Source organism: Abramis brama (assembly GCF_963993115.1).
Source record: "Abramis brama genome assembly, chromosome: 9".
Lineage (NCBI taxonomy): Eukaryota > Metazoa > Chordata > Actinopteri > Cypriniformes > Leuciscidae > Abramis > Abramis brama.
In genome coordinates this window covers 14,135,313-14,159,763 of record NC_139971.1, presented here as the reverse complement: position 1 = coordinate 14,159,763, position 24,451 = coordinate 14,135,313, and the positions used below count along the sequence as shown (strand labels likewise).

The 24,451-nt window shown below is 38.7% G+C and overlaps 1 protein-coding gene across 3 annotated transcripts in view; it reads right to left on the bottom strand.

Moving 5' to 3' along the window:
• gse1b (Gse1 coiled-coil protein b) overlaps positions 1-24,451 on the bottom strand; it is a 272,652-nt gene that overhangs the window by 168,840 nt on the left and 79,361 nt on the right. For all 3 annotated transcript variants that reach the window (XM_084124100.1, XM_084124101.1, XM_084124102.1), the window contains exon 2: positions 20,708-20,885. In XM_084124100.1, coding sequence (XP_083980226.1) covers positions 20,708-20,885 — 178 coding nt within the window. The remainder of the gene's footprint in view (positions 1-20,707; positions 20,886-24,451) is intronic.

The window sequence follows — 24,451 nt, the reverse complement described above, 5'->3', positions numbered from 1 at the left end:
TAATCCATCAAAACTTCTCAGCAGGAATAATAGCCACAGCATTCGTAACACACATACTGTGTATAGGTTTTGTTTTTGTATCTTTTTTTTCCAGTTCATTACTTCATTCCTTTTGCCTGGGTCCATATTTTAGGAAGAGACTACTTAAATGCATATTTTCTAAAAGCAAAATAATTAACCTCTTAACTGTCACCATCCCACAGGTATTCAATAATTAAACAATATTATTAAACAATAATATCTTAGTAAAAACCTAAAGTAATATTGACAACCTATATATCATTTGAAAGCTTAAGCTTGGTGGCTGTTTTTTTTAACATAATTTACAGAGGGGCAGTACTTTATCAATTTGCAACAATAATATTTCATACTCATTAGGCGTGTTCAGGCCTTTATTTTGAAATTTTGAAAAACATGAAAAATCATTAAAGATTGGTAGAAACCCACCCATTTTACTTCTGAATAGGATGTCTCCCTTATAAATTGTATGAAAATGATGGAAATACATGGTTCAGATCACTCAAAACATATATGGAAATGGAGGTGGCCTTATATGGTCAGTATGATCTGGAGCTTGGGTGTCATCTAGTGAAAAAGTTTGGTACTGTGCCCAAATAAAATCTTACTGAAAGCTCATTTTTTTAGATATCAACCTAAAATTTGGAACACAACTTGGAGCTCAGATTTTTGGCTTTGATTTTCTTCACGTCTTAGAGTAAAATATATTTTGTATAATATATATTTTATATAAAATATAAATAATTATATTTTACATTGTACATTTTCATAAACTCAAACTTCTATAACTTTTTTTCTGTTTCACTTTCATAATTTATTTATGGCATTTAAGCAAACAAACAAACAGATTTAAGTAAACTGTTAAATATACAGGAACCAAAATGGCATGCCTACTGAAAGTGCCTGAAATTTTGTGGATCCTATTTTTATTTTATTTTTTTACAGTGAATTCCGGACAACCACAGCTGCCAGTTTAAGCAAAAATTTTAACATAGTCTGATTATAGCAAATCTATAGGTTTAACTACAGTTATTGTAATTATATGAGTGTGAATGTTATTTTATTTTATCTTCCTCATCTTATTCCCATGTGATCTGGCATTCCTCTCCCTCTTCACACTGTCTGTTCACTTGGACATCTCCTGGAACACGGATCACTTTGGCTCTAAAAAGTGTGCTCACACTCATCCTGGAAACCTGGTAATACCCCATAAGCAAAATAATAGTTGAGGGTGAAGTTGCAGTGCATGTTTTTTTGTCATTTATTTCCTCTGTGAGGATTATAAATGAAATGTCAGAGAGCTCTGATGCACAGAGAACAGGCGAGGAGAGGAAATTGTTGGCCTCTTCGCAGTAAATGCAGGCCATCTTCTGTGACATTGCCAAGCTGACAAATCATCAGTGTCAAGCTGATTGGAACTCAGAACTTGAATGAAACATTAACATATCAGCTTTCACAAGAGTTTATGTGCATTGAATATGTTAAAGCACTTCCTGTGTGTTCGTAGGTGAGACTGAAAAGCTGAGGGATCGGGGGTGCTGTATTTCACTACAACTGTTTAAATAAAGAGAGTGATAGCTTTCATTTCGCCTCATTAGAGCTGTCTAACATAAACACACACACACACACACACACACACAGTCAATATCACAGACAATATTTAATTAATAAAGTGACGAGATCATCAGCTTAACTAGATCAGATGTCTGTTTGAAATAGTGGTTATGACATGTCAGGAGGGTTGAGAAATACATGAACTGCTGAAGGAATTACTTTAAATTCTATTGTCATAGACAATAAAATGTCATATACTTTAATATTTCATAATATCAGATTAATACAATCCTTAATTGAAAGAAAGGAAAATATAATTGGCTTGCTGTCCATGATAGAGGGTGCTTCCTTAAAGTTTATTCAAGTGTGCTATTAGTACTGTATACTTAAAAAAAAAAAAAAATTATATATATATATAGTTTTTTTATGTTAAATACAAATATAGGCCAAATATGTATATATATATATATACATATACCTATATTTGTATTTAACATTTTGATCAAAATATACTTAAGAAAAGTGTAATTACATATTGTAAGTATTCTTGGCTTGTTTTTGTCTATAGAGTGGCCAATTCAATACTTTTTTACACATATATCGTCTTCTTTGAGGTATTACTTTTCCATGCTATCTTGAAAACTTACATGTTCAATTTTATAGTAAGTAAGTCATATTTGGGGTGAAATAGCTTCCCTTAAGTTAACTTTATTTCTTAAACTTATGTTCAAGTATACAGTATTTTCTAAATCGGAGTGTCTATATACCAAGTGAAAATAGCCAGCCTTGTTGACAGGGGATTTTTACACTAATTCCACCCATCACAGTCTGGTTGAGCCAGACAAAAATACAAAAGAAACCCATCTAATAATAGAAGCAGCGGCGTGGAGAGTAAGGTGGGTGACATTAGCTTTTGACATGACCGACCCTAGTTCGCGCACCTTTTTCCGAACCAATTGTTCTCCCATTTCCCATCTTATATAAGCTTGGAGAACCATTTATTTTAAATTCAAATGAAGTAAATATTTTAAAAAGTGGCAATAATCTCAAAGTCTCAAACAGGTATTTAAGTGGGAATAAAGAGCTTAACGGGTATTTAATAAGGCTATAATTGAAATTCTATATGGTGTCCTTGCGTTGATCGGATGTTCTGGCTCATCGACTGTGATGTGTGCAGCTCTTATTCCCATGCTCAAAACCATGGCTCCCTTCCTAGACCTTCGAGGATCTTTACTGATCAGCAAGTTCAATATGGTTAAGGGTAGGGCTAGGTATAGGGATAATTCCATACTGTTTTATAATATACTACAAATAGGTACAGATAGTATCTGCCCCTATTAGTATAAATAACAACTAACAACTATGTTCAGTGGTACAACAGGGCACAAAAACAACAACAACAACAAAAAAACCCCTCAAATGTATAGATTCAAAAATCACAATTCCAAAATCAAATTGATCTTGGGATAATACTAAATGGACTTGACTACTGCAATGTTCTGGCCTTCCAACCAGTGTGACTAAAACAGATAATCCAGATGATCTAGAGAATATGGTAGTGGTCTTCAATCAACCAAGAGAGCAATTTATGTCCCTCCATTGACAGCTACTTAACCACTTTGTCACTAAAACTAATTCATATGAATTGAACGTGTCTCTTCAGAAAAGTTGGACTAAACCGATCACTTTATATGATCAATTTGGCCTTTTATTCACATATAAACATTGATCAGTGAACATAAACAGAAGCTCAACCAAACCTGCTTGATGTGCGAGAACAAACATCTTGCACACATCAAGCGAACCTGCTTGAGCTTCCGTTTACCACAATTGATATGCGAGTTGATTTATCTTTATAAATATAAGACTAAATTCAATCTGTTCAGTGTATAAAGCGATCGTGTCTCTTCAGAAAAGTTTGACTGAAACACAATTCATATGGATTAGTTAAAATTTTTAAGAACTTTTTGAAGCATCAGAATGCTAGTTGCATAGCTGTCAATGGAGGGACAAAAATCGCTGAGATTTCATTAAAAATATTTTCATTTGTGTTCCAAAAGTCTTACGGTGAGGGTGAGTAAATGATGACGGAACTTTCATTTTTGGGTAAACTATCCCTTTAAAGGGGTCAGGAATTGAGAAAATTAAATTTTCCTTGAGGCTTTGACGTATAAGCAGTCATCATACTATCTATAAGAATATTCTGTAAGTTTCAGAACTGAAAACTTCCTTGTTAGTGCAAAAACAGCTTTTATTGAAGCCAAGCCCAGAGAATAACTCGTTATAGCATGACATCATAGATAGGTAAAATCTGCACACCTACTTCATCATGGCAACTTTGGCCCCGCCCACTGGCATGTAAGTGAGATGACGAGGAGAGAAGAACGATATGGGATCACTGGACTAAAAATAAAATTACCTTCCAAAGGATCCTAATGCTAGGAATGTGTTTGTTTGTTTTTTTCAACAATGTGAATGTCTCAGTTGAGCATTAATTATTTGTATTCGGTACATTTCACTGTGGATTCTTTGGTCGAAATGTTGGCGCAAGCTTTGCAAACAGACTTTTACGATATGGACTGGACAGTAATGCCACAACATTGGTACACTTTAAAAAGCAGCGAAATTTACAGTAAAATACATGACAGATGTTGCTGCCAGAACATTACCATAAAAAATATGACAGCATGATTAAAAGTTTTACAAACTGACTTAAATTTACAATAAAAAAATTATATTTCATTAACTGAAAAATTATTAATATTCCACATTACTAATTCTACATCACTTTTCACCTTTATCTTATCTTCATACATAGTTATTTCAGTGAAAACCCATTAAATGTGAGTTGTCTCACAGAGAATGCTGGGAATGTCAATTTACATTTTTTCACTGTAAATTAAAAGATGACCGCACATTAAACAGTATTTTACAGCAAAATTAGGGGTGCACCGATCCGACTTTTTCAGTCCCGATACCGATACCGATGCCTGGGCTTTGTGTATCTGTCGATACCCGATACCGATCCGATACTATAGTTGAATTAATAATAAACTGTATACCTTCCACCTTATACCTTCCTTGAAGAGACTAAAGGCACCAGACTTTACTAACTAAACATAACTAAGACAAAATAACAGATGTATGTAATGTGTTGTATTCTTATTTATTTAAAAAACAATTGTGCATTCAAATCGAAAATAGAATATAATCAAACTTCTTTAAATAAATGTAAAAAAAATCAAATTAAAATGTAGCGGTGGAAACAAAAAAACTGTGTATTGGTCAAACGTGTCACACCACCATCACAAACATGACTTGAATGCTCATTGCTCACTTAATCAGCAATGGCAAATTTAAATGTCAGTTTTAATGATCATTATGTTTCATATTTTTAAAAATGAAAACAAAAAGAAGCAGGGTTGTGTTTTATATTTCGTGTTGTTATAAATATGCAGTAAAGATAATCAATGTACGCGTTTGCCTGAACCACATTTATGTGGCCATTAATATGTTTAAGATTTTTTTTTTAAATGAAAAGAGGCAGAGTGGTGTTTTATAACATACTTCGTTTTATTGTTGGCTAAAATATACATAAAGAGATGACCGGAGTAGCCAGAGCGAGCTGAGTGACGCGATCAAGAACGCTGCTGTTCCATTTGCAGAATAACCGGACTCGCGTCCTCTCGTCCTCGGGAGTTCGTTCTCCTGAGTCGAACTTGGCAAGTCCGAACTACCAAGGAGGACGCAAGTCCGAAGTTTGTGTACTTGGTATTGAGAAACGGCCTCTGGCTCGCTCCATGTTGCTTCTAGCATGCGACACGCGTGAAGCTGACGAATGACGTAGGTTCTGCTGCGACGAAAAAAAAAAAAAAAAAAAACCTGGATCGGCCTGTGGATCTGTTATTTTTTCCGATCCCCGATCCAGCTATTTTATCAGTATCGCGGCCGATATCCGATCCTAATATCGGATCGGTGCACCCCTAAGCAAAATGACATGCAATGTCCCACCACATCTATTAAAGTTTTTCACCTTATAGAGCAAAGGGAAATGTAAACCAATTTACAGGTTTTTACTGTAGCATTTGTCCAGTCTTTTACCGTTAAAATTTAAGGTGCTGAAGTCCGTGAGCTGAATGGAGGTAGCGCAGTAGAAATTGAGGACTGAAACTGAAGAAAGAAAAGAGAGAGAGGTGTGACAGAGAGAATGAGCTGCTAGAGCTGTGCGTAATCTTGCTCTCCCAGCTGGTCCCCATTAGCCAGGCTGGAGCCGGCAGACCCTAAGGGAGAGAGAGTCACGGCCAGACCACGTCACTCCTAATGCCGATGATGCTCTGCAGGGCACCAGTGCCGGGGGAAACTTTCTGACAATTTTAGTGACAAGGGAAACGTAAACAAATTACATTAATATACCAATGTCTTCAATGCACGTAGCACAGCACTTAGACAGAGGGTCACAATGCCCATTCCTTACAGCGATGCCTGAAGAGATTCAAACATATCAATTGGAGAAATTATATTAATATTGCTGTTCAGGGTTTTCCTGTCGTGTCTCTGCTATTGTACAGCATTGTTCATTCAGCAAGCTGTCTGGAGTTGTGTCGTTCATACGTGGGTTTGATCCTGGCATCTCACTGGGAACAGCTCGATTATGGTTGGGAGAGTTTTTGATGAGAGGTCTGTAAGAGGTCTATAACACACCGATTAAGAAGGGCAGAGGGCTGTCAGAATAAACAGTGGCCTGATTTTTTTTTTTTTTTTTTTACATAAACCTCACCCAAAATAAGAGCAGAAGCACCTAATGGAATACATTAGGATGCAATTCATGGAGTAGCTTTACGTTTTGAATGTGTATTTGCCTTAGAAAATGTAATGATACTTCAATGAGCATAAAAATACATACAAAAATTAAGTATATTTAAAACCTAAGATAATTGCAATGTATTCTGGGATTGCCTTCTCCAGGAAGGATACATGTGATGTTGCCTTAGGAATTGCAACAGCAGCATGTCTAAAGTGAAAGACTGTAAATTAAGAAAAACAATGATGAAGTATATTAACACTGAGACGGGCAGATACCGACAGAACTGACTGCATAAAGAGAGCTGGGTCTGCCCATACTGTGGCCCATGAGACATGGAAACAGAGCAATATGTCCTCACCCCATTTCATAACTATGAGGAAATTCTAAGACTTAAAAAAAAAAACAATACACAACTTCAATATTAGGTGAAGAAAGAGATTGTCTCTTGCTAAAAGCATGATACATCTATGCCTGTCACAAAAAGAGGGAGAAATCGACCAAACATTGACCACACACACACACACACACACACACACACACACACACGTGCTTTCATTGTTTATGGGGACTTTCCATAGACATAATGATTTTTATTCTATCCCTAACCCTACCACTAAACAAAACCCTCGCGCAACACATTCTGCATCTTTACATTAAAAACAAAAAGCAAAACATAATTTAGTATGATTTATAAGCTGGGGACCTCATGGTGACAAAAAATCCCCCCACAAGATCAAAAATTGCTGGTAAAACTATCCTTGTGGGGACATTTTGTATTTCCCCATAAAGTAGAGAATACCTGAAACTCATGTATGAAAAGATAAAGAGAACATGAACACATTCCTCTCAGACTTCATACCTCTACCAAAGCTACTATTTTTTGGTCTGTGTGTCAGAATAAATAGGCCCAACACTGATGTGTTTATGTGTGTGGGGGGAGGGGGGTGTAGCCACTGCTGTACCTTTTAGCAGTGTAATAAAAGATGCTGTTGGCAAGGAAACCAGCATCTCTGGCCCACAAAAAGAGTGTATAAATGTGTGTGTTAAATGTGTGTGTAGAATATGTGTGTGAAGGCAGGGGAGATACAGGGCACATGCCAAGAGGATGAGAAAGACATGCTTTTAAAATTCCCACTAGGAATAATACAAGCAAAACTACTTAAAAGAAGTCAAAGAGGAGAGAATCATGAACCGGCTAGGTTGTCAGCTGTCTGGTGGTTCTTGCCTCATACATAATATAAAGACTAGGTCTAAAATAGGGACAAAACAGGATAATGAATTTCCATCAATTACTACTACTGTAGTGAGCTAAGCATTCCTTTCATGTCTTGAGGAGTTTTTGAAATCACAATTTCTTTCACCCTCTTTCCCTGAACACTCCACTGTCCTGAAAACAATATACAAATAAAGCAGCAAGCAGCATTTCTTTCCTTCATAGTGGTGCACTTTTGTTTTGTGAAATGTTGTGGTCTCTATGATTTATGGTGTCTGATGCCCATACACGTAGGGCAGAAAAATGAAGAAGAAGAAGAAGAAGAAGAAGAAGAATGTGTAACTAGAGTTATCTATAGCACGGGCACAGTGAGGAGTAAGACAGTAAGTGTGCAACAAGCTGAAGCACCCTGGACTTTCTGAAGGGATATGACAATAGCAACCAACTCAAAAGAGATTCTGTGGGCTTGCTGATAGCTGCCAATCACAAATCCCACACACTAACCAATAAGAAGTTTAATGGGTGATCCGGCTCCATTCCAAACATTAGTAAGTTACCTACTTTGACAACACTGTAAGGTGTCATATGCACACTCCTGATGTGAAAGCTGTTCTAACAGAAGACAGCAAAATTATACCTGCCTTAAAAATCAATTTCACCCAATTTATGAAAGAAACATTTATGTATTGTTTCTGCCTACTGGAATATAGAGTCTATGGCTAAGCAACATGTTGACGTCAGACTATTGAAATCAACCGTGAGCTTTAGTCTAGTGTATCAAGCGGTTCCCAAAAGGAGCTACAGTATATGGGTAGCACACATTAATGAAAAATCAGTTAATTTTAGTTAGGAAGCTGCCTAAGAAGGAACATACCGTAAAACTTCAAATAATAGCCCGGGCTTCTATTTACCCAAATCGCCGAACTGCACCGGCTTGTATTTGAGACAGGCGTCTATAAGAGACAGGCCTTTAATTTAGTGTTGAGATGTTCAAGCATGACAGTAGGAGGTTACCACATTATATTATGTTTTATTTATAATTAATTTGAATGTGTTTAACAAATCATTTAATGTAAGAAATGTCTTTGGCTATTGGCAGCATAAAAAAACACACATAAAAAACGAAACGATGTGACAGCAATGGGCAGAACACAAGTTACCGCTAAAATCCATCGAGCATATGAACTTGTTGCCCGAAACACATCAAGAAAAAATGAAGGCTACCCTGTAAAACAACTGCAATCATGTAATAGAAAATTACTCTATTCATCACTATCATCATCCCCGCGATCCTCAATTACAAGTTCATTGGCGAATTCCTCCTCCACGTCGCTCTCCTCCACTTCTCCCTCTCCAGCCTCCGCTAACTCTGCCTGCCTTGCTTGCACTAACAGCTCCCGCCCAGATGCGCACGGCTCTCCCTCTTTGAAACAATGGATAAGGTGATCCTCGCTTCCATCAGAAGCTACTGTCAGGCCACATACCGAAGGATAACATCCCGAAGTTAATGAAATATATTATCTCCTCTTTCTCCCTCACACACACACACGCACGCACGCACGCGAATAGTGATGAGTCGTTCATGAACGGTTGCATCTGTCACGTGAAATCTAATCAAAACATAGAACAGACGATCTGACGGGTTTTAGAAGATCAAATACAACCCGATACTAAAAAACAGACCAGGCCTCTATTTGAGACCGGCCTTTATTTACCCAAACCTGTCGTCACACCAGGCGTTTAAAAGAGACAGGCGTCTATTTGGGACTCAGCTATTATTTGAAGTTTTACGGTACCTGAACCTGCCTATGTAGACAGCAAGAAGGCTTTCTGCTGTTTTAAAGTCATAACTACACAGTGTTTTAAAAGGTTGTGGATCCTAATAATCAAATTCTGAAAACTCTACCGTAAATATGATGGCATACCTCTTTCAGCTGAGAATGCCAAAGGTTAGTAACGCTTTAAAAGTTTGCATTGCATGTTGGTCTCTAAAAAGAAAGACAAATGGAGAGACATACTAGAGAGATAGAAAGGCTTATGGCTTAATCTGTCCAGTCAGCAATATGATAACGATGTATGGTTAGACGTTTCTCAATGATTATACACTACTTCATTGGTTAAACTACACTCGCTTTCTCTTTGCCAAAACAAATTACTGTTGGCTGCAGAGAGAAAAACCACAAAATTCAATGGAAAGCTCCTTTGGAAGAACCCCCACTGAGCAATTCTTTCATCTTCACTTGCTTAAAACACCTCCATAAAGTTGCATGCCAACTCACAGTGAAAGTAAGGCCAATTTAAATATTCTCAGCAATATCCAGCATCATTGACTGGATTTTGTCACCATGGATGCCAGAGATCCATTCAACATATGGCGATGAGTAGATTGAGTCCAAACATGGTCCCTTCAGAAGCCACTGAGCTGCACAAAGCAGACGTGTGGCTCAATAGTTCTGCTTATAGTTTGATACTTTGTATCAAATATGGAAACACACACATACACACAGCCCTGGAGAAACTAATAAAACTGGAGTTTGGCCCAAGCCACTGTCTCCAGCATAATTCCTCTGTCCTCCGGCCACGGCGTACCCCAACCCACACACTCCCTCCCTCTCCTCTTCAGTTAACTCCATAACTTTGCTTCAGATGAGCTGTGGAAAAAGAGGGCCGTCATTTGGCATTCTGCAGCCAAGGCACTGCCAAGAGACTCAAAAGAGATCACACACATGTGCGGAGAAATGTTTGCAGAGAAATATGTACTGATCTCATGCAACCCCCCCCCCCCAAAAAACGAACCTTTAAATATTGACCTCATGCACTTTAATATTATTTGCAAGTAATATTTAAATTGATTACTTCACAACTACAATTACACTTCCTGTTTTGTCCCTATTTATTTATTTTTATTTATTCCCTTAAATTCCTATTAATCATTTCATTATCATGCTCAAGATCTGTGGCTTTCAGCACAAAGTTGAACTCCAAGAGTAGCGTTACTGTTTACTCTACTGAAAGAAACCCTCTAAAACTGAGATTAATTTCTCTGAAGATTAAAGCTTAAAGTATGCTTTGGTTTTTTTATGCATAAACAAAGTTGTACGCAAAGCCTCTCAAAATATACTCTATTTAATGTGTATGCATGCAAAGGTAGTCGACGTATCCGCATTTGGCTTGCTGAGGTAGTCTGTGTTACCGGTGGTCTTATACGGTGTTACCGGTGGTCTTATACGGTGTTACCGGTTACCGGTGGTCTTAACAATCCTAACTGTATGCTAATTGTCAATCGTATTTACTTTTACGTAATCACCACTGAACAATGGTAGTTCAATGGTGTTTACTAGACAGGGCGAACTTTCTTTTGCTGTTTGTTTTGCTGTTTCTTTTGCTGACAAGCTGTTTTGAACTCCCGAAACGAAATCAAAATGAACATAGCTTTGGCCTGATTTTGTTCAAAATGACGTCACACCACTTTGTTCTTCGATTTCTCTTGAATTATATCAGGGCCTTAACAGAAAAAAACAGACCTTTCAGACCTGCCTAAAATGCCTCGATCGAAGTCCAGATATTACTCCCGGGAATGACTACGTGACAATGTGACATACTAGCATAATTCCCAACCAAAGGCATATGATTATAGTAAGGGGCGTTACATTTCCGACACACACTTGAGGTTTTTGGCCAATCACAACGCACTGGGTCAGCTGGCTAATCACAGCACTCTGGGCTTTTCGGAAGGACGGGCTCTGTAGAAATCAGAGCGTTTCAGACGGACTGGGAATAGAGGTGCTGCAATAATATAGTGTCTGTAAAAAATATATATATATTTTTTTTACATTAAAGCATGTTCACCTATTCTTTTACACCAAATAAACAAAATAATGAACTTTTAAAATAGCATAATATGACCCCTTTAAATAGGCACACACACACAAACAGGAACAAAGTGCATTTGAAATGGTTTCTTTAGGTTAAGTTATCATTCTCAAAATGAAATGTTTTCCTGCTGTTTACCTGCCAAATTGTTGCCTCTTATAGAATGGCAACCGGTTAAACCGGTTTACAGCAAATGACACGTCAAACATACTGCATGTATTCATTTTCACAAGTACCCTGCTAATAAAATTCTAGAGGACTGTAAAAGAATTTGGCCAGATAGAGTCTTACCATAGAGATGGCACTTCCTGTCCGACATGTGTCTCTCCTTCAGGATGTTTCTACCTGTGGGCCCGTTTAACATTCAGAGACACCTAGATTGCCTGTTTCCTCTTTACTGGGCATATCCAATGAAAGCAGCAATGTTTTGTCCTATATGTTGTTTGGGTCACTATGATATAGTTTGCTTAGAAAACACCTTCAGTCTGAGGTCAAAGCTAGTACGATCAGCTCTGACACAATAGGACCGTTTGTGTGTGTGCTCATTCACAGGACTGTGGTCAAACACATCTTAGATAGACACACACTCATTCTTCACCCTCCCTCTCTTCTTCCTGTGTGAAACTGGCCTCCTCATCTCTTTCAGTACGCTGTCAAAGTGCTGCATGAGCTGCAAAGCAGAAGATCTTTTCCAGAGCCTTTATACCAGACATCAACCTCCTAAAACCCTGTGTTCACATTTCTGGATCCCTCTGTCTCTTGTCATGTATTTGTGCAAAGTACAGTACCTGTCATCAGATGAGGGCTATAACCAGTCATTTGCTTTCTGTTTAAACACACACACATGCAGTGTAACCACACACTTCCGGATGTTCAAACTTGATCAAATGAGACTCTGCATAAAGTTTCCTTGTAATATCTCTTTGGTGGGGTAATAGTGTCATAATCTAAAAATAGCATGTTACTGATCTATTGATTTCCCTTTACTGAAAGGAAAATGTCAAGCACACATTTTGCACCTAAACAAAGTCTAAGAATACAGCTGTCTATTTAAACCTGGAAACAAAGTTTTAAGATTTAGAAAAAAGAGAGAAAAAAGTGAAGAACCAATGTTTAAGATGCTGCACTAGTTTTGCTTCATTAATCAAATGCAAGCAAATTAGTGACACTGAGCATGCAAATGTTTTACAGACTGTCTGATGTTCCTGCTTCGCTTTTGTTGCTACATAACATGGATCATCAGGTTTTGTCCATGCCAACAAAAGAGTGATGCTTTTATTTAAGCAAAATGGGATGTACCAAATGGGCACAGGCATTGTCAAATTCATGTACATTTTCAGTTAATTGTTTCATTCAATTTTTTATGCCTATAACATCCAAAGAAACTGTAAAGAAAAAAGTTTAAAATGTAATACTTGTAAACGCCGCCTCCTTCTTCTTGACCATTCGCTGCACTTCTTCTTTCCACCACCAGATATTTTTGTCTGTGAATTGCATTGTCCATCCCAAAACCTGACTTACAGCCTCCTGGATCTGGCTAGTCACCCTGTCCCATGTTGCGTCCAGCGGTTGGTCAGGATCCATGTACACTCGATCTACAGCCGTCCTGAGCTGATCCGGTGGTCCTTGCTCGTTGATGGTGAAAGATTATGTGTATTTTCAGTTAACTTTAGTCAGATGCATTTACATTGTTACTGTGCCTCAGATGTAATCAACTCTGTGTCTGTAAAAGTGTGAACCAAATGGCCCATACAGATGTATGGCCCATAGAAACTGATTGGTGTGAATGACAAAGAAACAGCATTGCTCAGAGTAGATTGCAGGGTAGATCGATCTCCTGTGGGAGGACCTAACAGTTTTCTATTGTTTGTAGCCCATTTGTCTTCATGTATAAAGTTCTGTCTCACAGACAGAACTTTGGGTTAAGATTGTTGAAGGGCGACATGCTAACATCGCTGCTGAAGGACTGCTACACTACAAACCTTCAATAAATTCTTCTCCCCACAAGAACTCTGGTCAAGCTTACTGATTTTATGTATTGGAGAAATCTAATACATTGGAGAGCCACCCAAACCACTGCTCGGCCAAATACAGCAAAATCTAACAATGGTAACTAGCTTTAGGTCGAATCTTCTTAATAGCCAGTAGCAGGCCCGGGGTGGGTAATCGGGAGAATCGGGAGAATTCCCGGTGGGCCGCTTCACTTTTGGGCCGGTCGAGGATTTTTTTTTTTTTTTTTTTTTTACATTTGTCACGTTAGTTACATTAGGCTACACACGTTCCGCATTCTGACACCGCAGCGCGCAGCCTCTGCATGGGTTGTACCATGAGAGGGAGTTCTCCCCTCCCCTTCCATGGAGTTGGTTGGGTCCATAGCCCATCTTTTCCAAAACGTTTTCTCAGGTAGGCTACCGTGGCACCGCCGGCGCCTACCGATAGCTGGGCCGGCCCTATGGCGGCAAATCAATGACAAAATTAACGGAGCGCACAACTGATGCTTGGCGCGCGCAGTAAATGACATTCGCGAGAGGATAACAGCTCTACAAGCGAGGAAACGGGAACTCGCGAGCTCATTCAAACCCTGCGCGCGTGCATGACATCTCCTCTGCACGCAATACAAGCCTTCACACGCGCATGATCATTCCCCACGCTCTTGATCTCCTGCTTTTGCTCGCTCGAACACTTTTACTTTTGGCAGTCGATGGGCGGGACTTACTGTTTTAATAACCTCAAATGTCATTAGGTATCACGTTTTTTTTATTAAAAAAGCATTATTTTTGAATACAAATAAATCTGTAAACATTAGTTCAATATGCCTCTTTGTGGAAGAGTGGGATACATTTCAAATGCTTTCTTTCTTTCTTTCTTTCTTTCTTTCTTTCTTTCTGCTTTTGTTAATTTATCAACCTATCCTTGTGGAATAGTGGAACATTTTTTGTTAACTTCTCAGCTTAAGTGAATTATTATTTAACCTTTACATTATTTGTTGAACCATGTTATTAATAAAAACTACACAATGGTAAGAGCTGAACTGTTGCTTCATTTATCCAATTTGGAAAAAGTGCTAATTTGGAATTCCACCATGGAAAAAGAGGGCCAGTCTTGGGCCTGAAACTCCCGGGCTGAAAAGTGGCCCCACTCCGGCCCTGGCCAGTAGTCAATTTGGGTGGTGTGAGGGTCTCTTCCTGAAGAATTTTTTGGCCACGATCAGGTAATGTGCCACCACACAGTCCAAGACTCGGCAGCCCTTGTCGTTCTGAGTGCCCTACCCCAGGCCGCCGTGCAGGTGTTCATATCCATCCCGCGAGGAACCAACATGTCAAATGCAGTAGAGGCTCCTGGCCCTAAATTTAGGTAGGGCAGATTCTGGGTCTTAGCGCTAGTTTATGATAAACATTTTGTAAGCTTTATATTCTAATTGCAGAACACATCTGAGACCGAAAGCGGAAAACTCAAAGGAAAAACGTCTCAGTTTTAAGCATATCATTTTTGTGTAAACATACCCTTAGAAATGCCTTAATGTAGTATTTATTGCCTCTGAATGTTGTTGCTAATTAATGGTGCAAATATCAGTTAATTGACTACCGCAAACATTAGTAAATCACATTGGAGGATTTATTTAAATACTCTCAATTTTGCGTCTGAAAGAGAAACTCCCTCAAAAGAATATGCAATAAGGTCAGCCGCAAAAATAACCATGTCCACTCCTTTTCATAACTAATTTTTCACTGCTTTTCTTCAATAATCCTGTCCAGTGTTGGGGGTAACGCATAGCAAGTAACATGAGTTACATAATCAGATTACTTCTTTCAAGCAAAGTAATGCAGACAGAGTTACTTTTTCAAATAAGTAATGTAAGTAACTTTGTTTTCCCATTTATTGACTGACACCTCTTCTGTCCCCATGTTGAAAGAAATCAGGATTAAGGTGCAGAGGCGTTGTGTGCACTGTGTAAACATGATGGTTATTGTAGCTGTAGACTAAATATGAGCCTGCATTTACTCATCTCACTTGCACAAAAACATGTTCAGTATTCCTCAAAATGAATAAAAAATCTCAGAATATTATGTAAACCTGCAATAATTAAATATGTTAAATTACAGAAATATTTACATTTAATCTCACTTTGTGTATTTGCCGCCCTCTACTGCACAGGCGTGAATTTGCATTTCCTTCAGCTTGAGGCTTATTCATTTCACTTTTGGTGTGAAAGGACCTTTACAGTGGCCCGAAGGGATGACATTTGGGATGACTGAGACTGAGACATACATGATACACATCTCAACCACACACAAGAACACGTGCATGGATATCACAGGCGGTTTAACAGAAGCTGCTAAAATGTTAGATTTAAATAAAACATGCTCTTCGTGTAATGTTGAGGGTGGACAAGAGTATAGATGCTCCAGGGGAGTTGGTGGCACAATTTCCTGCTGACCCAAAGAGGGCAGAATCTCAACCAACTAAATTCCATAGATGTGTCAGCCCCAATACTCAAACACAGGACAATGACAGAACAGATGGACAACGAACAGCTGGAAGCAAAAGCAAACAAATAGAGAAAGACAGCTAGACAAAGAGATAGATTATGCATGAATGGGATGAGAAGGATGGGATCTTTCTTTATAAATACATTTTGTCAGCTCATCTCTGCTCTAACTGGTTCACCCTTAGGACATTTAAGCACCAGAGGAGCCAGAAAAGCACAAATATACAAAAAAAAAAAAAAAAAAAAAAGTAACTTACAAACTACAAATACTTGCTCATCAAAATAAAATACTGGTGTGATTATTGTAAACATAAGCAAATTGACATTTGAAAATATAAAAATACATAAAAAAGTATCTGTAACACTATTATCTGTACTCTTTGATACGAATCTTTCATTTGAAAGTCACGTTTCTAGTATCTGTAAAACCGTATTTTTCCATCTTAAAAATATATCTAAATTACGTAATATGCTCTCAATGACAAATGCGGAACAATAAGTTCATGTGTACATGATATCAAGGCTAGATTATTGTAATGCTATTATGGGTGGTTGCCCTGCATGCTTAATAAACAAACTACAGCTGGTCCAAAACGCAGCAGCTCGAGTTCTAACCAGAACCAGGAAGTATGAACATATTAGCCCGGTTATGTCAACACTGCATTGGCTCCCTATTAAACATTGTATACATTTTAAAATATTGCTGATTAATTACAAAGCACTAAATGGTTTAGCTCCCCACTACTTGAGCGAGCTCTTAAAGGAACACTTCACCCATTTGCATTAAGCTTTGTATCGTTAGAAACCCAGTCATATTTTTGAATGGTCGTGCATTATTCCCTCATTTTCCCCTGAGACGGGAGAAATACGGATTTCAGTGTTGCAGTTCCAGCTTATAATGATGTAAAAATCATCATTCTAAGCAGGAAGTCCCATATCTTTGTAGAGGGGTTGAGACTACAAACACTCGTTCCTCATTTTTCCAGGGGGTGGGACCCACTCACGCTTCAGACCTATTACAGATCAGTAAAAGTAATATCCGTCATCTTGTTTGAAAGCTAAGCTAACATGCGCTGTGGAGCCAGATGTGAAGTTACGACAATGGCGGAAGGTACTCAGTATGATATGGAAGAAGAGGATTTCGAAAGTCTGATGCTCGAATCAGATGTTCGTGGCTACCTTTATGAGCCGCGATATAGCAAAGAGCAGCTGAGGCTGATGGAGGAACAGGAGACGGCTGCTGCGGCTTCTGCAGCCGAGGCAGAAGACCTGCCTTTCGCGGACGAGGAGCCCGGACTGGCTCGAGCTGGGGCGGACAGGTGGTGCCTGTGCTGTCACTGTGCGCCTACGGACACAGAGATAGAGTCCGTCGGCTGCAAAGAATTTCAACGATGCCAATTTCTCCTGGACGAAATCTCTGAATCAGATGAGGACACGGACGTTTGTGTTGTGAACTGGATTAGAGGGAGTGGCTTGCGGAGCTGTGCAATGTGGTGTATTTTGGGAGTTGTTGTCTTCCATGCGCCCTAAAGTTACTTTCTGTCTTTCCTCAGTCAAGAAGGCACCAAATTCGAAATTTATGTTACATTTCGACTATATATATGACCCACTTTAAATAAAGATTATGTTCCCACAGGTGCTCCTTTATGCATTATAGTCCTTCACATCTAACGCAATCTCAAAATTCCGGCCAGTTGATAATAACTAGAATATCAAAATTGACTGCTGGCGGTAGATTCTTTTCCTGTTTAGCACCAAAACTTTGGAACAGTCTTCCTAACATTGTCCAGGAAGCAGACACACTCTGTCAGTTTAAATCTAGACTAAAAACACATCTCTTTGACCTCGCATACACATAACCCATTATAAACTTCTATAATTCAATGTTAGGCTGCATAAATTAGGTCAACAGGAACCGGGAACACTACCCATAAATCCTGATGTACTCGTTACATCATAAGAAGAATTACGCTAATATTAGTCTCTCTGTTTATCCCGAGGTTTACCGCAGTCCGCTGGATCCAAGCCGTATCCAGATCTGATGACGGACCTGCGTCTGGACACGACAACAACGCAGTCCTGAAGTGTCAACTAGTCTCTCCCCTGTGAAGGCTCCTTCCCTTCTCTTTACCTCTGTACAGATAAAACGTTGTTAAATAATTCCAGTTCACATGGCTACGCGGAAGAGATAAATAATTCTGTATCATAAATTTTTAAGGCCAGACAAGTAATTTGTTGAGGTCAATTGACCCTTCGCAAAGACCCGCCCCCCTTAGTTACTGTCGCTATGTCCGACAAGCTACGCTGCTCTCACGCCACACCATGTTCTCACGCAGTGAAAAATACATCGCGGAGCAGAGAGGAGACTGACAACACGCTGACAGACAGGACAGACCAGGTTACTTTTCAGTTACTTTTGATATTAAACATATTAAACAAAGTCTCACCTTTCAAATTTGGTCATTTTTTAAAAGAAATTTAAACGATACATACCGTTTTGTGGCTCTTAAATGTGTCTGACAGATCGCTGTAGAGCATCAGTTAAGGCTGCTCGTGAACCGATCATCTCTTTCTTCTAGTTCATTTATAGCATCAAATAAACATGAATGAACATAAGAAGGAATGTTGTTTTAAACCGCGGAAAGGCGTCAGTACGTTCCGTTTTTCAAATTCAAATCCTCCCATGTTAATCTGCTATCTCTCCTGACTGCTTTGTCGGACAAAATGGCGGATGGCGGATTATGATTGGTCAGATCACCTGTCAATCAAGCTCCCTACGAAGGGTCAATTTGTAAAGAAAGACTACACACCTGCGCACATATATATTCAAACGCACATACCTATAGACTAAACACGTAATACGCATGTGCACGCCGTCAGCGTTTTCATAGGTTTGCATTTTTGAATATTGCGCAGGGATAACTTTTTTTTTTTTTCAAGGCTTGCACCTTGGAACCTATTTAATGGTTTGGGTTCTTGATCCACCAGGCACGGTTGTTGTGCGAATGAGCGAGCCGGAGCTTGTTAAGGGTTTTCTGTTAGAACGGTGTCGTGTTAGCGGCCCCTAAGTTAATAACTAATGATCTTTGCAACGGAAGTGAATCAATCAAAACTAACTTTAGCTGGACAATAACTTTATTCTAGAGCTGCTATAAAGCCAAAACAATCTGTTACTTTAATTTCCTATTATCACTCTAAAGCTGCTTTGAAACAATCTATATTGTTAAAAGCGCTATATAAATGAAGGTGACTTGACTTGACTCCTCCTATAAAGATACATGAGGAAAAACGTTTTACCTAAACACCCAAACTAGTCAATGAACTGTAACGTTACAGTCCTTGCAAGCATCTACAGTACAAAAACAAATGTTTGACTGTCTCTTCTTGACCACTGAACCCACACTCTCCCCTTACTGCAACATGCCTGTTTGTAGCTATTGCCCCATAAATAAGCCTCCATTATAGCTGTTCGCTTCTCTACCTGAGACTTTTACAGGGACCTCCACTGATCTTTCAGGGTAAAATTTTACAGAAACTACCTTGCCCACCTCATCTGTCATTGTTATTTCAGTGTCTCCTCATAAACAGTTTTAATACATTGTACAACTTACAACAACTTTATAAACATAAAACCTAAAATGCCTAAAAACATACAACTTTTTTTAGGCATTTCTCAGGAATTCATAACCCAGAGGTCTCAGAAACCTCTATTTGTGAGTCTTCCTGCATATTTTTTTCAAGATCATAAGCATAAACTATTTCAGTCAGTTATCACTTTCCTGTAACATCTCAGCAATTTATTTCTCTGTGGACAATGAGGCATTAAGGTATTACAAACAACGTGAATTTCTGTAAAGCTGCTTTGAAACAATGTCTTTTGTGAAAAGTGTAATACAAATAAAAATAGACTTAACTTGCAAGATTCTACACACACTTCCAACTATCATGGTTCAGATCCCTAAGCTTTGTGTAGTTGTGCCTTATGAGGACCTTATGTAGCATAAACCATTAAAAAAACGTATCTGCATCCCAGACTTGAAATGAGACATTGCACTGTCCTTCCTTTTGTTTTCCTTCAAAAACATGAAGACTAGTTATTCATCTTAAAAGAAAACTAAGGGTGTGTTCATGCTTGTAGTTCGGTTCTCATTTCGTTTGGTCCAAAAAAACAACAACAACAAAAAAACATTACGTACTGGTTCGCTTAAGTGTTCACATTGGTATTTTAACATCAAACCTAAAGATACCAAACCTAAAGGCTTAGGGATGTTTTCACAACCTGATTGGTTGGCTTTTATTACATATATTTTGCGATGGAACTCACTGAACATCCAAAACAATGCTGTGTGCTGGACTAAATGTGCTTGTTGTACGTGCGTAGCCTACATATAAATGGTATTTTGACCAGCTGAGAACTCAATCACACCAGGGTTAATTTTAATCGAACCAAACATGCCAAGTGTGAACACAACCTGACTCCACTTTACTCATCCTCAATGCTGATGTTGTTTTTGCAAATAATTTGTTCCCCCACTGCTAGCATCACATCCTCCACTGAAAGACCCAACAAGCTTAGGCTCACACCTGACTCCATGGCGGAGTCATAGAGATAAAGACGCAAGAAAGAAGTATAAGCAGACAATAGAAAACATTTTTCCTCACCACCACATATACTATATCTAGCAAGAAACTAAGGGAGTCATTAAATATGAGAGAAAGGCTCAGGAAAGAATAGTTTGTACTCATGAATACTCACTGGTCACTGAGCTATCTGTTTTTTCCACTTTCAGGCTGCACAGGGGCGAGGTGACAGAGGTCATTCTGGTTTCGAATGATGTAGTGTGGTCTTGCTCTGCAACCTCTGCCGCAGTGATTATTGCTGGTCTGGTCTCTTCATCCTTACTGCTGCTGGCTGTCTCCTCCACCAACAAACCCTGCAATGAACATTTTGAATTAACGTGTGAGACATTCAAAGAAACACAGTATTTCTTATTAAAGGGCGCATTCTAAACTTTTGAAGCACTTATGATATTAATAAATGTTTCTTAGAGGATATTATACAAACAAACAATAGTCCATGATTCATATCTCAAAGTTAACTAACCAATTTTAAATATGAGTTTTTGTTTTCCACCCTTCTGAAATGCCAGGATTGACATACACATGTGCATGTAAATCAAAGAGGTGTGCTCTTAACAACTCATGTCTGTCCATAAATCACAAGAGTGGTAGTGCTGAGTAAAGCCCAGGACACACAAAGCCAACGATTGGCCGCCGGGCAACGTCTGGCCGTTTTTGAGCATCGGCCGTTTTTTTTTTCATATAGTCCAAGTGACTCCAAGTGGCTCAATCTTAAGTTTATAAAGCGACGAGAATACTTTTTGTGCGCAAAAACAAACAAAAATAACGACTTTATTCCACTTTTCATTTCCTTCTCTCTGGGCCTCGAGTCTTTTCACGTAGTGTTTTAGCACAGCGCGTCTGTGTTGCACGTCAGTATAGTTCAATTGTATTTTACAATTAGTAGCTATTTCATCTGTTAGTGATTAGTGGTTTTAAGGAATAGGAGTTGGTATACATATTCAAGGGCGTGTAAAGATCGGTTGTGTTTATGATCATATGTAGTGGGCCGGTCTGGGCCAAGATGCCAGGGCCGTTTTTTTTGTCCCAGTCCAGCCCTGATACACGGTGAATGTGATTTCACCAAGTACAGTATGTTCCTGGATCAACAACTTTGTTGATCCTGGAACAACATTCCAATCAACCATTTTAAGGGACAAGTTTACAGTTTGTCAACTAAGCTTACAACCAGGGTTAGGTGCTTCTACATAAGTGTTATTAATCTATCATTTCTCTCTGATCTTAGAAATAAGTTATGGATAGGGTTAGGACTACCTTTGGCAGACAGGAATGTTGTTCCAGGATTACAAAATACGTTCCGGGAACATGTTACTTCAAAAGTATGCAAATCACGGTGACCATATAAATACTTGGGTAAATACTTACATATAAAAAGATTTGGGTGATGTACGCCTTTGAATGAGATATGCCTTCATATATAAATGTTATCATGCAAGCGATTATAACAAGTTGGAACCAGAAGTCGCAGAAGTTATTCACACAAAATATAACCAAAAAGCCAATTCAAGGTACAATAGATAGTCCAACATACAGCACACCTTTCACTACTCTGGCTTTTGGCTATAGAACAACAGAAGCAGTAGAAGCAAGTTCAAATCATCTCAGCAACAAAACAAAAATAAAATAAACAGAAAAAGAAAGAAAAAAAGAGAGGAAGAAAGAAAGAAGGAAAGAAATACATATGATGAAGCCAAGTGTCACGGCCCCTCCTCTGCCTTGCAGAGGGTTGTTTTGGCTTGTTTCCACTGAGCGGTACGGTACGGTATGGTACAGTACAGTACGGTACGCAATTATTTCCGTTTCCACTGTCAAAAGTTGTGAATGGTACCAAAATGCCGAACCGTACCGTACCACTTTTTAGGTACCCTTCCATTGGGATACCTAGCACAGTGGTACGGTACTAAAGGGTGGAGCTAGACTCACTGTAGAACGTTGATTGGTTGACAGAGTATCGTCACTTGCGCGTGCTACATGACAACATAAGAAGCGCCATTTTTTTATATGCAGCTGAAATATAATATTACTGTTTTTGTGTCACGAAATGTAGTTTTAAGAGTTTTTCAGGCGAGAATGTAGTTGTTTAAAGCTCAAATCTGTGGTTTATTTATAAAGATTTATGAAAATTTTATCCAGGTTGTGAGATCCAGGCTATCACCGGGCGCTCGGCACTCATGTACCCCGCCTGGAACAGCATTTCCTCGGCTAGTCGTTCTGACGTTTGCCGCTGACTCTGACGTCTCTGTAGTGGTTAAACATGAGATATAATTCGTCTTTTGTATATCTAACGGGCGATATTTGGTCTCGTGAATCTATGATTTGTTCCCTGGCCAATTGTTTTGGCTGAGGGCTGAGTGAAGTTTCATAACTTTATATATTTAAGCTATTTAACTTTACCGTTGTAAGGTTAGACTAGAGCGCTGACTTTGTATGTTTGACTGAATTGTTTGCTTTATTTCTTATTGTATAGCTTCTTGTACCTTTTACTTATACTTTCTTTTATAATGGCTAATATTGATAAAACTGAAATTTAACAAAAAGAGACTGGGTTGAGTTTTGTCATTTTAAATTTTATTACAGTGAAGATGATCACTGTAATGTTGATGTACTGTCTGCAACATCTGTTGTTTAGTACAAATGCACATATTGCCTGGACCATATTAAAATGTTTAATATTTTTATATTGTATTTAAACGAAAAGAGGTAGGGTTGTGTTTTATATTTCGTTTTGTTATAAATAGGCTAACGTTACATGCAGTGAATATAATCAATACGCGTTGCCTGAACCACATGTTTAAGATTTCTTTAAATGAAAATGAAAAGAGGCAGTGTGGTGTTTTATAACATATTTCCTTTTATTGTTGCCTAAAATATACATACAGAGATAACCGGAGTAGCAGAGCGAGCTGAGTGACGCAGAATTACCGGACTCGCGTCCTCGGGAGTCATTCGCCTGAGTCGGATTTGGCAAGTCCGAACTTTGCGTACTTGCTATTGAGAAACGGTGACAAACAAACCGAGAAGCAAGAACAAGATCTGCTGTATGTCATCCAATGTTGTTTATGTCGCTTTCTTCTTCGCGCGAAAATGACGTCGATCGCTTCTTTCCAGCATAGGCTACACCACGCCTATTAAGTAAGGGTACTGTTGGCAGTGGAAACGCAAGCCGATTCATGGTTTACCGACCCGAACCGTACCGTACTGTACCATATCGTATCGTGGAAACGAGCCATTAGTGATTGGAGCCACCTGGGCTCAGGGTATTTAAACTGCCTCACTAACCTCTTTCTCTCTCTCTGCTCCTCCAGGTATGATCCTGTTTTGTATGTTCCTTTGTAGTTTTCCTTTGTCATGTTCACACACACAGATTTACGCATCCCTGCACTTTACATACACCTTACATTATGACATTCTCACACCTCATTTCTTTTTCTTTGTTTAAAGTTAATAGTTTTTGATTTACAATAAAGACAACCTTTTTGATTGGCCTATACCTGTTGTTTGTGTCCCCTCATTTTTGCCACAGGCTATGAGCCGGCCTGTGACACAAGTCATTTGCATTTGTTTTGCATTGTGGAATTTAACCATGAAAGTTCAGAAGCATTTACATGTTTCATTGTAAAAAAAAAAAAAAAAAAAAAAACTCTCTACAAAAGTGCAAATGTTCCACAGGAAACGATTGTTTCTATTTAAAATCCTGTTTGTGCCAAATATTCATGTTTGATGTGAAAGGGCCTTTACTGTCTATAAATTGATTTTCATGTATCAGTCTTACTGTATGTACAACTTTATATATGTGTGTGTGTGTGTGTGTGTGTGTGTGTGTGTGTGTGTGTGTGTGTGTGTGTGGACCAGGTCATGA